At 39.3% G+C, this 14090-nt stretch overlaps 1 protein-coding gene across 1 annotated transcript; it reads right to left on the bottom strand.

Annotated features, from left to right (window-relative positions):
• Positions 1–8964: 8964 nt before the first annotated feature.
• Positions 8965–13723, bottom strand: ptgs2b (prostaglandin-endoperoxide synthase 2b). The gene is made up of 10 exons (XM_069153207.1): positions 13604–13723; positions 13224–13340; positions 12982–13125; positions 12690–12833; positions 12204–12385; positions 12013–12096; positions 11675–11921; positions 11019–11305; positions 10766–10913; positions 8965–10106 (listed from the first exon to the last, which is right to left on the bottom strand). Exons 1-10 carry the CDS (start codon positions 13662–13664, stop codon positions 9697–9699), a joined length of 1824 nt encoding a protein of 607 aa, XP_069009308.1. The 5' UTR covers positions 13665–13723; the 3' UTR covers positions 8965–9696.
• Positions 13724–14090: the final 367 nt, after the last annotated feature.

Raw genomic sequence — 14090 nt, 5'->3', positions numbered from 1 at the left:
ACAAAATAATTTCTGCAGCACTCAAGGTTCCTAAGAGCACAGTGGCCTCCATAATCCTTAAATGGAAGAAGTTTGGGACGACCAGAACTCTTCCTAGACCTGGCCGTCCAGCCAAACTGAGCAATCGTGGGAGAAGAGCCTTGGTGAGAGAGGTAAAGAAGAACCCAAAGATCACTGTGGCTGAGCTCCAGAGATGCAGTAGGGAGATGGGAGAAAGTTCCACAAAGTCAACTATCACTGCAGCCCTCCACCAGTCGGGGCTTTATGGCAGAGTGGCCCGACGGAAGCCTCTCCTCAGTGCAAGACATATGAAAGCCCGCATAGAGTTTGCCAAAAAACACATGAAGGACTCCCAGACTATGAGAAATAAGATTCTCTGGTCTGATGAGACCAAGATTGAACTTTTTGGCGTTAATTCTAAGCGGTATGTGTGGAGAAAACCAGGCACTGCTCATCACCTGCCCAATACAATCCCAAAAGTGAAACATAGTGGTGGCAGCATCATGCTATGGCTTTTTTTTTTTTTTTTTTTCAGCTGCAGGGACAGGACAACTGGTTGCAATTGAAGGAAAGATGAATGCGGCCAAGTACAGAGATATCCTGGAAGAAAACCTCTTCCAGAGTGCTCTGGACCTCAGACTGGGCCGAGGGTTCACCTTCCAACAAGACAATGACCCTAAGCACACAGCTAAAATAACAAAGGAGTGGCTTCGGAACAACTCTGTGACCATTCTTGACTGGCCCAGCCAGAGCCCTGACCTAAACCCAATTGAGCATCTCTGGAGAGACCTGAAAATGGCTGTCCACCAACGTTCACCATCCAACCTGATGGAACTGGAGAGGATCTGCAAGGAAGAATGGCAGAGGATCCCCAAATCCAGGTGTGAAAAGCTTGTTGCATCATTCCCAAGAAGACTCATGGCTGTACTAGCTCAAAAGGGTGCTTCTACTCAATACTGAGCAAAGGGTCTGAATACTTATGACCATGTGATATTTCAGTTTTTCTTTTTTAATAAATTTGCACAAATTTCTACATTTCTGTTTTTTCTGTCAAGATGGGGTGCTGAGTGTACATTAATGAGAAATAAAATGAACTTTTTTGATTTTAGCAAATGGCTGCAATGAAACAAAGAGTGAAAAATTTAAAGGGGTCTGAATACTTTCCGTACCCACTGTATGTATGCCATATTATATTCCTTATATACAATCTCGTATTAATCAACTATTAATCCTCAGGCGTATGCAACAGGCTGCTTCTGTAGAGGTCAGCGATACTGCTGAGGTCAGCGATCCTGTTGGGGTCAGCATGCTGCTGTGCATAATAACAAGGCCACAGGCTGTTACGGTTGATGGCACGACCACTAGTTTCACCTCCTGTCTTTCTTATTTCTTCCGAGTCATAAAACAGGAATAAGTTACTGACCTGAGCAACACATCCCCACAAGGCAAGACGGCCCACCTCAACCAATCAACAAAGGACACATCACCATACATGACTTTTTGGTTCCTGTACTATAAGAAGACTGGGTCAGGGAGGGTCAGGAGGTCAGACTTCGTGAACTGACACATACTTTGTTGTGGTCAGGGAAACATAGTCTGGAACCAGAGCTCTGTAAACTGATTATTCTGTTGCTGTTAAATAAATATCTTGAAGCCTGACATTTTCTCCTATTGCCTCATTAAAAGAACATGCAGGACTGGGGGCTTACACATATTGGCTTTGTACTAGCATGAGCCCGAGTCCAACAGTTGTGACAGCATGTTTACTGTAGAATGTTTTTGTCTTTTTAATGTGAATTAGTTGTTTCCGTATTAAACCAGACTTCAACTTTTCCCTAACCTTAATCAAGTGCTGAGTACCTGAACAAGAAAGTTAAATGATGCTGTTGTTGCTATGGGCACAAATTGCATGAGATATTGTACATTACGAACAAATTTATACATTGTCATGTTCTGTATCAGCATTTTTTTTTAACTTGCCAGATATGTCATTTGAAATTTTCTTATGATGTTTGTTAATTAAAAACATTTAAAAAAAATAATAATAATTAAAAAAAAAAAAAAAAAAGCCCTACTAATGATGTTATTCTTCTTGGGAAGATGGCCTGGTTAAAGTATCATCACCTTAAGAACAATGTTACATTTTACTGCAGTAAGTTGTCATCGTATTGATTGCCAAATCATTTGCATAAAGAAATTCTACTGAATTTCTGTTCTTTGTTTTTTTCCCCTTCAACCCATGTCACTATCTATTAACTATGCAGGTGACAGCTTTGGTGATAAAAGAACAAAACAACAAGTGAAATGTCAACATACCACATATACACACACCTAGATACTCAGGAAACACAGTGACACATTTTCTTTCCACCAGCTTTTATGCTTGGTTTGAAGAGCTTGATTCCTCTCGATAACATTTTGTATGAGAATTTGAGAGACCAGTCAGTCATTTAAATCTGAATGTGAAGGAAAAGGGTGCTGCATTCCCTCACATCTAACACACATACACACACATTCATCAGCATAAACGTTACGTGCTGATTCTGGACACCAATTAAGCATTGCTTTGCTGAATATGCTTCTAATCAAACTCTGGGTGTTCTGTGACTGTCCTGCCAAATCCTGAATCCCCGTGGATTCCCAGAGCTGTCTGACAAACACAAACACGTCACTTCATTTAGATGACCGGGGACAGATTAAATGAGAAACATTTTCTGTCAAATTTTTTTAAGTGGAAAAAAAAAAAGAGGTTTTGTAGCCATGCAAGAATACATCTACTGAATTATTGCAAATGTGGATCGCATTGCTGTTGTTGAATGTGTAACAGGTTTTATAATTTATACTTCACTTGCTCGGATGCTTTTCACCTGTGTAACGTGTTATTTTGTTCAAATTACAATACTAAACAAGAAATAAATTACTGTACTTATTATTACAAAAATGTAAATGTGTAAAATGTGTATGTGAATTGCAGAGGAAAAATTTGCCAAAGGGCAGAGCAAATAGATGTGACAGGCTTGCAAGGTGTGTCACAGACGTTTGAGACACCTTATTACTAACATGGGAAAGAGACCTGACCAAATAACTGACATTTAACCAGTCAGTTGTCACATACAATTAGTCATTTGTGTGATGTGTGAGAAAGCGACTGAGCAACACTGATACCAACATGTGAGTGTGACAACAGGTAATGGTCCCTTCTAGTAAATGAGACGATGTGGTATTGATAAATGTCTGTTTGAATGTGTGTGTGTGTGTGTGTGTGTGTGTGTGTGTGTGTGTGTGTGTGTGTGTGTGTGTGTGTGTGTGTGTGTACTGTCTGTGAGAGAGATTATTTTTTATTTGGCTCTCTATGAGCCTATATGTAAAGTGCTTGCAAGAGTTTCGAAGATATAACAACAATAAAGGTTTACTTATGGCAAAAATACAATTAGATTTTAAGACAGGAGTACATGTGCATGAAAGTGTGTGTGTCTGCGTGTGTGTTTGTGTAATTGTACAACTATCTTTAAGAGGACCAGCTTTCATTTTAAATTGTCGGAGTGAGGACATTTCGACAAAGTAAGGACATTTTGGCCGGCCCTCACTTCTCCTGCGTGTGTGTGTTTGTTCTGGCCAGTCTTTGATTGGAAAAAGAACTGGATTCCTTTTAATAAATGCAGAAAAATTAATGTTGGAATGTATTTTATTACCTTATTATGTGTTTTACAAATATAATCTTGTTCTGCAAAGTAATTAGTGACCACAAGAATCTGATACACTTAAAGGAATTGGAAACATGGAGTATTTGCTTTTTTTTTTTTTTTTTGCTGAATTCCATAATATATTTTACGCCTACAAGGACTGTGGACTTTGTTCCCCCTCACATATATTAAAATTGTTTTAGGATGGGATCCATTATTTGGAGACAGACAGGAGGAACAATTACAGTGACCAATAACCTTTTTAATGTACAACAAATCCTTATTGTTTTATGGACATATAGTGAAATAGCATGTCTGTTGTGTCTTTTAACATGCATGCTGTCAGAAAATTCATGACAAGGTACATAAAAACAATACTTGAAATTCTGGCGTTTCCAGTTTGAGAGAGTGATTGTTATCAGGTTAAGTGCGATCTGAGAGTGGAGCTTAATAAACAAAGATTATCTCTGACACCTCTGGTATGTTGTGACATGTACTGTGTCATCTTCTTTAGGCCCTCAAATGGTCTTAACATATAACTGTGACGAGTGCGTATGTCTGATGAGTAAATCGATGTTAACAATGAGTACGTGTTGATGATATAATATGACTGGATGTTCGTGTGATCCCTGGCAGTTTAACAGCTGTTTCATGTTTTTATTTTGTTGTTTTATCATCCTGTGACATAGTGTTGTGGCTGGAGAAGGATTGTTTCTGACTGTGTGACTGTAAAAGGCTCCGTCATACTGTAGGTAGTTTCTGTGTAAACGCTCATGTAATATACACTTCAGATGAAACATGCAGGCTGATTGGAAATGATAACAGTCAGGTGACAGGCATTCCTCCTCACTGAAAGTTACAGAAACATACAAAGCATGAGATCAGACCTTGGCAAGAGTAAAGGCAATAGAGCCAGATTTGTTCTCCCTTTCTTTCATTTATTTTTATTTGTGTATCTTATATTTTAGTCCAGACTCGATCCTCTGTCTCTCTCTGTTTCTGAATCTTTTAATCCTTTCCTGCTGTCTTTATTTCTCTCCTGCCTCTTTCTTTTTTTGCTGTTTTTATGATTTTTAACTGTTTTTATGTTTTTGGGTTGTCCATCAGTTTGTCTGTCTATCCCAGGCTAGTGAAAAAAATATCTCGAGACCCCTAGACGGGAATTTCTTCAGACTTGGCATTAACGTTCACTTGGAATCAAGGATGAAATGATTAGGCTTTGGTAGTCAAAGGTGAAGGTCACTGTGACCTCATGTCATCCAATTTATTTGAACGCAATATATCAAGAATGCATTAAAGAAATGTATTCAAATTTGGCAGAAACATACACTTGGACTCAGGGATGAACGGATACGATTTTGGTGATCAAAGGTCAAGGTCACCTCGCATTACCATTCATAGGAACGTTATGCCATAACTCAGAAACAAAAGGGCAGATTGTGATCATATTTTACATTTGATTGGATGCAAAATTTGTGACACAAATCTGAATGTACAGATCTTTTTTGCTGTCGGGCTGAAGATGTGCATGACACAACCACTTTTTTGCAGCAACATCCTTATTTGAATCAGTGCCTGCCGTCATAGCTAAACTTTGTGTTCTATCAGAATCAGCTTTATTGGCCAAATCCCTTCAAAGGCTTCATTACATATATTATTTGAGCTGGGACAGATATGAATGTCAATTGCAATCGGACCGGTTGGCAGTGTTGCTGATACTAGTTTCTTCAGTGTTTGTTTTCACTTTCCAGATATTTGTTTAGCAGACACATGGATCAGCAATTAATTAATTAATTATCGTTGATGAATGAAAAGTTAAAAAACAATAACAACAAACAAATGTTCCCTTGCCCACAAAGACTAGCCTCGTAGATTATCCCGCACTGCCCAAACCCATTTCACTTTTCACCTGACGCTGCCGGAAATGTCAGTGAGAAATCCAAAAGCAAATAGGTGTACACAGATTGATGAAGGTGAATCATCAAGTCTTGATCTTCCTCCTACTTGCACAAGGTTTCATTGTCTGTGTAAATTCCTTATCTCTTGCCCTTCCCTTCTGTCATCCTTTCCAGTCTGTATCGTATGTCAAGTGAAACCATCATCATTTAGAAAGAATGACATCACTGACAATAACAAACATAGATATTTCCTTTGTCATTGGAGTTGCCTTAACATCTGTATATACACTTGTCATCATGGTGGAGACTCAGCATGAGATGTCAGGACACAAGCTTAAAAAAACAAAACTCCCACCAGCTTAAGGGTGGATACAGGTTAGGCAAAGTTGCAACCACGTACACTATAATTATCTCAATTGCTTAAGCACATTTTCTGAAATGCTGTTGCAGTTCTCACAGCACATTCACAGCACATTCACAGGAGTAATTTTATTCTGTGCAATAAGAAAGTTTCTTTTTCTTGCAATATCAGCTACTCAACTTATTTAATTCTGTAAAACTGAAGTCAGTTAATTGAATAGTTTATCTACAGATATTACTCTGCAATTAATGTGATAATTGATTGATGGTTCTATTCCAGTCATTGTAAAGATTGACTGCATCACTCTGTTACTCTGCATCATCTGGATATCTCTCGGTTATGGACTGTGGGTCATACAAAACAAAAAATATTTCACTTGTGCAAAAACTCATGTGATCATAAGTGACCACATGACACGTGATTGTGCACAGATGAAACATGTATTTTTCCCATAGGAAACGTGGTTTTGGAGAATTTTTATGGTGCAATGCGTGATGCCCTTGTAGATTTCCATGTGAAAATGTTTCCACATATTCTCCCCATGTTATTATATGTGGCAAACTTGTGCGATACATGTGATCACATCTGTCCAATGTGGAAAACAAAACAGGAAAAACCTGTTTCTTCTGTAAGGAAGCTTTTTAAGGATATCAACTTAGTCTCTGGGAAGTAATGATGGGTATTTTTTAAAATGGTTTTTAACAATTCAAATTCAGTTCCTGAATAAAGTGAAACTTAGCAGTGGCCCATCAGTAAATATAAAAAAATCTTTGACTGGTCTGATAAGTTTGTATACTTATGACAGTAGTTGAATTTCATAATGTGTTCTGTAAACCTACTGTATGTATTTGGGGTCCAGTGGTTCAGTGCCAGTGTGTCACGTGCTGAGTTGTTCGGCAACAGCTCCCAGTTGACCCCGCTCACTGCCACCTGCAAGGCGTCACGTAACTCTGGTCTCGGACACAGTGTCTAAGCCGGGTCTGGTTCCAGAGAGGGCCAGAAGCGGTCAGAAAGAAAACACACACTGAATCCCCCTGAGCTCCTCCCGCACCACAGCCCACGGCCTGCTCATGCTCATTACACCCACACAAAGCGAGATGTGTTCTCCCGCTCAGTCTCATAGATCAGTACCTAAGCATGCCACACATCTATGGACAATCGAACAATAATACTCACCCTCGGGCAACCGACAGCAGGGAAAACAATTAATGTGCACTCACAATTAGGTCGTTTTCATGCCGTAATGGGACTCTGGTGGGGGAATCCTACACCTCATCCTTTGAAGTGCAGTACAAAGATTTTGTGACGGAGGAAGAACCTTCCATGAGTTTCAGTTGAGATGACAACTGATGCACATGAATTAATTAAACCAATTTCCTCACCCGTGTATGTGGTTTTGTGTATGTCATTGTCCGTGTTTAGAGGAGGTGATGCCTGGCAGCCTGATTCACCACTCTGTGCTGCCAGTCACGTCAACATTCTTTCCACCATGTTTGTATTGGAGAGGGCTACCCTACAAAAAAGAAAACCCACAACATTATTCCGATGCTTATACTGCAGAGGCAAGGTTTCCTGTAAGCCTTTGGACACGGTGCAACTCCTCACACCTCATATACAGTAAATCCAGCCTTTAAATCCCTCTGCATCTTTTCCCGGCAAAGTTTTTGTCGACTGTTGGAAAGTTTTAGGGATATGCTTAATTCCACAGGCTGTGCGCGGCCATTTCCCCATTTTCCCTTTGATACACATCATATCGCATGTGTTGTGTTAGTAATCCAAAACAAACACAAAGTAACATCAATATAGAAGCAGTACACAGAGACTGTTGCTTGGAATAGATTACTATTACCTGAAGGCAATCTCACTTTGCCTCAGGAACACAGACTGATACAATTCTTTAATTAATTAAGAGTAATATCTTCCAAGTGATTGGGGTGTTTAAAATGAGAAATTTCTGACTTGAACTGATTCAACTTGCTTATCTGTTAAGCAGGAGATCATGGCATGTTGCCACACGGCATGCAAATCTCCTCGATCCTGACAAGTGTCTGCATGTTATATCTCATTTGTTGAAAAGCCAAAGCTCTTCAGCTGCACAAAGTGATGCAAACTTTGATAAACAGGCAAATCTTACAAAATGTATGCTGATTATGTGACTTGGTATAAAAGATTTAACAGCAAAGAGAAAAAGTTTATTAAAGCTAGACTGCATTGCAGGGTTTCTAAAAAATAAGAAAAAGGAACACTTTCCCTGGAGTTTTTTTTATATATTTAGTCTGAATGGTGCAACCAAAATAATAATGAACATTATCAGTAGTTAATAATACTTCATGGGTATGATTTTGAGCTGTATTATAAAATATTTTAAAATGTTTTTCAAGAGAAGAGATATGTGATTATTTTTTTCAATCAGTTAAAGTTGTGAATAAAAATAAAGCATCAATGTAATTGGTATTTTTAACATCCTTAAATTTATGATGCAAAAAACAATTTCCTGTGTTTTAGGTGAAGTATGAACTGCATCTAAAACAAGTGAAACTGTTCTGCATGGTCTGTATTGTATGTATGACAAAACACTGTCTTGTCCTCCTAATCCTTATTACACAGAGAACAAGATGGGAACAATTTAAATTGATTTATGTTCCAGTAACATATTGCACATCCATTAAAATATCTGGGGGATGTCGAAGATTTAACAAACTGCATGAAATCTTAACAACAGTATGTTACTGACTGTCATAGGAACAATGGGTGCTCGAACAGCCTGCATTTAAAGATTTTTTTTTTTAAAAAACACTTTGTATTTTGATTTGTTTCTTGTTGTTGCGGCCATACCACCACTCCATTAAAAAGGATTTTAGCAAAAAACTAATGATCATTTTTAAAATTGCCTGCATTTGACCAGTGATCTGACATGATGCAGTATGTGTGTGCATTGCAGATAGATTGACATTGTTTGTACAGGAAAGAAAACCCAGTCTGATCCTCAGAATAAAATTCATCAAAGTGAAAGGAAACAACATTGTCAGTTGATTTTGGAGAAATGTGAACCATTTCCTGCCAGCTTTTATTAGAGTTAAACTTGCAAGTAAAAAGGCGCTAAGAGCACAACTAGCAACAACTTGCTATTTCAAGCATGTACAAATCCAGTGACACAATTTCTATGGGAAAACGATATACTTCAAAACAACGGTGCAGCTTAGACACAGAGTTAAATGTCATTTCAAATTATCCTAATCAATACACAGACTGAAGAAGAAATTAGTCATACAATACTTAAATAGGAATTTACTTTACTGTATGTTAAATCAGAACAAGACAGTCAAAATCAGTCATCAAGTTCACAAATATATTTTTCTAGCGTATCCCTGTTTGTAAAACTCTGCAGTTTAATGTTGTGTACTGGGATAGTCATACAATTGCATGAACATGAATGGAAGTGCAGCAGTTAGAAACATTAGGAGTGTAGTGTATTCTAGCATGTAGTTGAAACTATAAACTAAACTTCAAGTATCAAGTTGCAATGACTGAGGTTATTACTGTAACAATAACTTACAAAACAATTAATCTTTCAATAAATAAACATAACCACAGAATCTTTCTGATCTTTCTGATGTTATACTATAAATAGAAAAAATAATAAATATGAAATAAATAAATAAATAAATACATATATATATATAAATATATATATATATTCATAAAATAACCTAATAAAAACCTAATAAACACAACCTAATAAAATCACTTAAAATTAGAGCTCAGTAGTTTCTTTCAAAATGACTGTTGGATTGATGTCACTGCCACCAGAGTGTGACGTGCTTGAGTTGATGATCATGGACCCCGTCTCTTCAACGTCTGGCACGTGAAAGGACGCCACGGGACAGGGACCCCGCACGTTATTGCAGACAAGCTTCTGCAGGGAGGCGGTGTTGACGATGCTGAAGCCCACGGTGCCTCCAAAGGTGCTGGGCTTCCAGTACTCCGGGGAGCAGATGGGGTTTCCCATTAAGCCCTTGAGGGAGAAAGGAGCCCCCATCTCCACCATCGTCTCCCCAAAAATGGCGTTAGTTCTGGGTTTCTCCACTATCAGGCCCGGGTAGAGCTCCACAGCATCGACGTGCCCGTACATTTCCTCCAGCACTGCGGCCATTTCTTTCTCTCCTGAATAAAACACAAACACATGAAGCAACAGTTTCAGTCAGTGATTCAATCTCCTCTCACTGGTTCAGCAGGCGCAACGCTCGGAGATGGTTGAAATATGAGCTCTGCATTTTGACTGATTCTAATCCAGCACATTAGAGAGGAATGATCTCTCCTCTTACCTTTGCTACTTTCTTTATGTCATCACTTCACAGGCACACATAAACTAACATTTTGCTTCACTTGTGAATTGCAGTTACTTTTCAATTGACATTTAGAGAAATTTAAATCGTCCCCTCGATAGCAGGAGGTCTCAACTTTCTGTTTACATCTGGCTCTCTGTGATGACAATCTGCTTACACTATCTCAAGATTAAATGAACATCTGGCTCTTGAGAGTCACGGAAATAAATACCGAACCTCCAAAGCTACTGTGAACTAAAACTGAGTCCAAGCTATTTCCTTAGTAATAAGTAAGCTACGGCCTGAGCTGTGTTCTGTAACATTTGGACACATTTTTGAAGCAGTTCTTGCAATCAGTTCAAGACAATACCATTAATAATGCAGCAATAATTTGTCCTGAGGCCACAATGTTTCTAATAGCCTCTTTGCTAATCTTCTGACATCAACCTTTCCACCTACCAGTATTAGGTTTTGTAAGTGATACTGAAATTGTCTCACCTGTCAGGTCTTCGAAAGAGCTGTAGGCCTTCATGGAGAAACGTTTCCTGTAGGCATTGAGGGACTGGTAACGCATTTGCCTGCTGTCCTCTATGGACTTAATGGCCACGTACATGATAGGTCCAGGTATATTTCGACCACCAGCAACCTAAAAAAGTGAATGAAAGGTTATATAAAGTTATATGACTTTAAAAGAGCAGCGGTTTTACAATCTCAGTTTAACTGCTGCTACAGGAGCGTTACTATTTCTTACCCGTCCTGCAATCTGCTTAGAAAATGAATCCACCAGGTTGTTGATGCCATGCTCAGTCACTACCGAGGTGTTGAAGACAAACTGTTTGTAGTTGTAATCCTTCTCCTCAATGTGAAAACTGTCGGGCATCAGTGGGTGCCAGTGGTACAGGGTGTTGAACTCGGATGCGATGCGGTTCTGGTACTGGAAACGCTGGTTAAACAGCAGCTCGGGGTCAAATTTGAGCTGGAAGTTGTACCCACTCAGGTGCTGCACATAGTCTTCAATCACAATCTTGATGGTCTCGCCTACAGGACACATATAGGAAATCAATATTTTTTTATGAAGCAGACAATATAGATGTTTGAAACCTTGCTCATTGTTACTCATATTTCACAACCCAACAGACATGCAAATTAAGTATTAAAACAAAGACACTTCCTCCTTTCTGATGTTGAAAATAAAGTCTCACATTTTACAGTAAATCTGGTTCCTGAAATGATTTACTGTGTGCCACATTGTTATCAGTAGGTGATTTCCAAAATAAAAAGCACAACTTCCTGTATTTAATCTAACTAAACTAACACATATTATTATTATTATTTTGACTTTAGCAGCCACAATACAGCAAATGCTTTCAAAAGTTGTGTGCAGATGTCAGCATCTCTTAAACTCACCAGTGAGGATGAGCCGTGAGGTCTGGAAGAGTCTCTCATCATCCCAGTCAGGGTGGATCTCCTTCAGTACGTCGCACACTCGGTTGTGTTCGCGTAGCCAGATGGTGGCGTACATCATCAGACCGGGGACCAGGCCGAACGCCTCGTGGCCAACAGCGAAGCGATGAGAGTCTGGGACGTGAGGAGGGTAGTGCATGTCGACACCCGATTCCTTTACTGTTGGTGGGTATACCTCTCCGTCCAGAATCTGCAGAGTTACCCAGGAGAGGAAGCAACTGTGAGACACATATGTGGTCTGAAGCATTCAGCTGCTGAACCACAACTGTCTCCTCTCGTACCTGATATTTAAGCTTGCCATCCTTGAAGCGTCTCAGCTTGTGTTGCCTTTCCAGGTTGCCACCGTAAATGTGGCTGAGGTCCACCTGGAAGCATAACCCACACCATTACAAGATGTTTCATATTTAAAAACAATTTTCCCATCACAAATGTGGCCTCCTTGAGTATTTTTCCTCAGATCTGCTGTACTCACCCCATGACCTTCAGCTAGGGTGAAAGCAGGGCCTTTCTTCATATCAGATTTGAAGTACTGGTGGGTGAAATGCTGAGCGAAGAATGCAAACATCAGACTGGTGCCCTGTGGGTCTGGTATAAACTGTCTTCTCATTAGGAGCTTCTCAGCCAAAACCTTAGCGTCAGGTAGTTCCTTTTTACCTGGAAACAAGAACATTACAATAAGCATAAAACACCTACAATACAGAAACAATGCACTTTAAGAGCATTAAAAACTGCAGCTGTTACAAGTCCTCAAAATGTGCAAAAAGTAGTTTCATGTCTTTAGATTTGGCTTGCTGGGGCAGGTTTTACTGTGTTCCCTCAGCATCTTTCCACTCACTCCTGGAGAAGAGATAATTTTGATGCGTACACTTTCTGTGATATAATGAGACTAAGACGCTCTTGCACAGTAAGAATCTGACAGAACTGGTTCTCGTAAGGTAAAGACAGTGAGTGTGCTCACCTACTACTCCCATTGGGGTTGGGCAGTCCTCTGGCACAGGGGGGAGGCTACGGGTATAGTAGGAGAGGTTGGCGTAGGCTTCCCAGCTTTTGTAACCATAATCCACATTAAAAGTTGGAGGACTATCAATCAGGTGGGATCGGGCTGGACAGAGAGGAAAAAAAAAAATTACATTAGTCTTTCATTAAGTATAAACACTGCTTCTCTACAAGTTGCTGTACAAATCATTTAATACGTTTTGAAGAAGTTTCCAATCCATCTTTTCATTTTGCCTTCAGCTAGAGACACTTACATGTCAGCACATATCTCATGATGCCATCACGTAGAAATGAGATGTTGTTGATGATGTTCCAGAAGCCCTTAAAGTGGGTGAGAAGGTAGTGGATGCTGTTGGGCGATGGCTTCAGGGACACTTTGATCCAGGTGAGGAATTCAGCTGGAAAGTCCAAAAGGGAAAGGAAATTTAATGAAGGAGTCACCACAACAAATACATCCTAAATTCAGATCTATCTCATGTGTGCTATTCATACTTACGTGTTGTGCAGTTTTGTCCATAATACCCCGTCCGTGTGCAGTCGCACTCATAATTATCTGACCCCATCGCTGTGCAAACACCCCTGTTCTGGCATGGCTGGGAGCAACATGGGCTACCTGTGACAGATAATGTTGCACATTTACTGAGAATCCTACAAAAATTCTTTACATGTCATGAAATTCTCACGTTTTAATGTTATTGTATAAAACATTTCTATAAAATACATGTCAACATATAGTTGCTGCAGCATATTTAAATACAAAATAAAAAAAATTTTTATCCATAGACATTTTTGGATTCGCCATACCTAAAAGTTAACTTCCTAACTGTAGATTCACAGCTACTGGATAAATTGTTAGGATTCGTTTCCTCAGCTTACCTCCTTCGCAGACGAGAAAGCCCAGTGCCAACAGGAAAACCGCAAATGTAAGTCTGTTCATGCTCCAAAAACTTCGTCAGATCCTCTTTTCTCTTCTTCTCGCTTCTCTCCTTAGCCTTTGTGCCGCTCTGAGGTTTGAAAGTTTAACTGTCAGACCTGGGTCTCACAGCACCCTTATATCGTACGCCCAGAGTGACGTAGCCTGACGCAACTTTCTAGTGAATGAGTAATCAAAGTAATTTAAAAAGTGCCGTTGGAATGTTGCTTCTTTCTCAATCATAAATCGGTCCTTAATCCTGTGAAGTATGTGACTTTATACAAAAAAAAACAACAACAACATGTTATTACTAATGTTTATAGAATTGTTCAATGTATGCACCCTAACTGTCTTAACTGAATACAATATGTTTCCACAAGAAGAGAGAGACAGCATTTTAAAACTTGACAATGAACAGAAATATAGAAATCAAACATACAAATACATTGT

This window comes from Embiotoca jacksoni, unplaced genomic scaffold (genome assembly GCF_022577435.1).
Source record: "Embiotoca jacksoni isolate LCO1_2020_lvr unplaced genomic scaffold, fEmbJac1.0.p SCAF_19, whole genome shotgun sequence".
Classification (NCBI taxonomy): domain Eukaryota; kingdom Metazoa; phylum Chordata; class Actinopteri; family Embiotocidae; genus Embiotoca; species Embiotoca jacksoni.
Note: the sequence above shows the minus strand (reverse complement) of the source record. Positions and strands in the feature narration are given on the sequence as shown.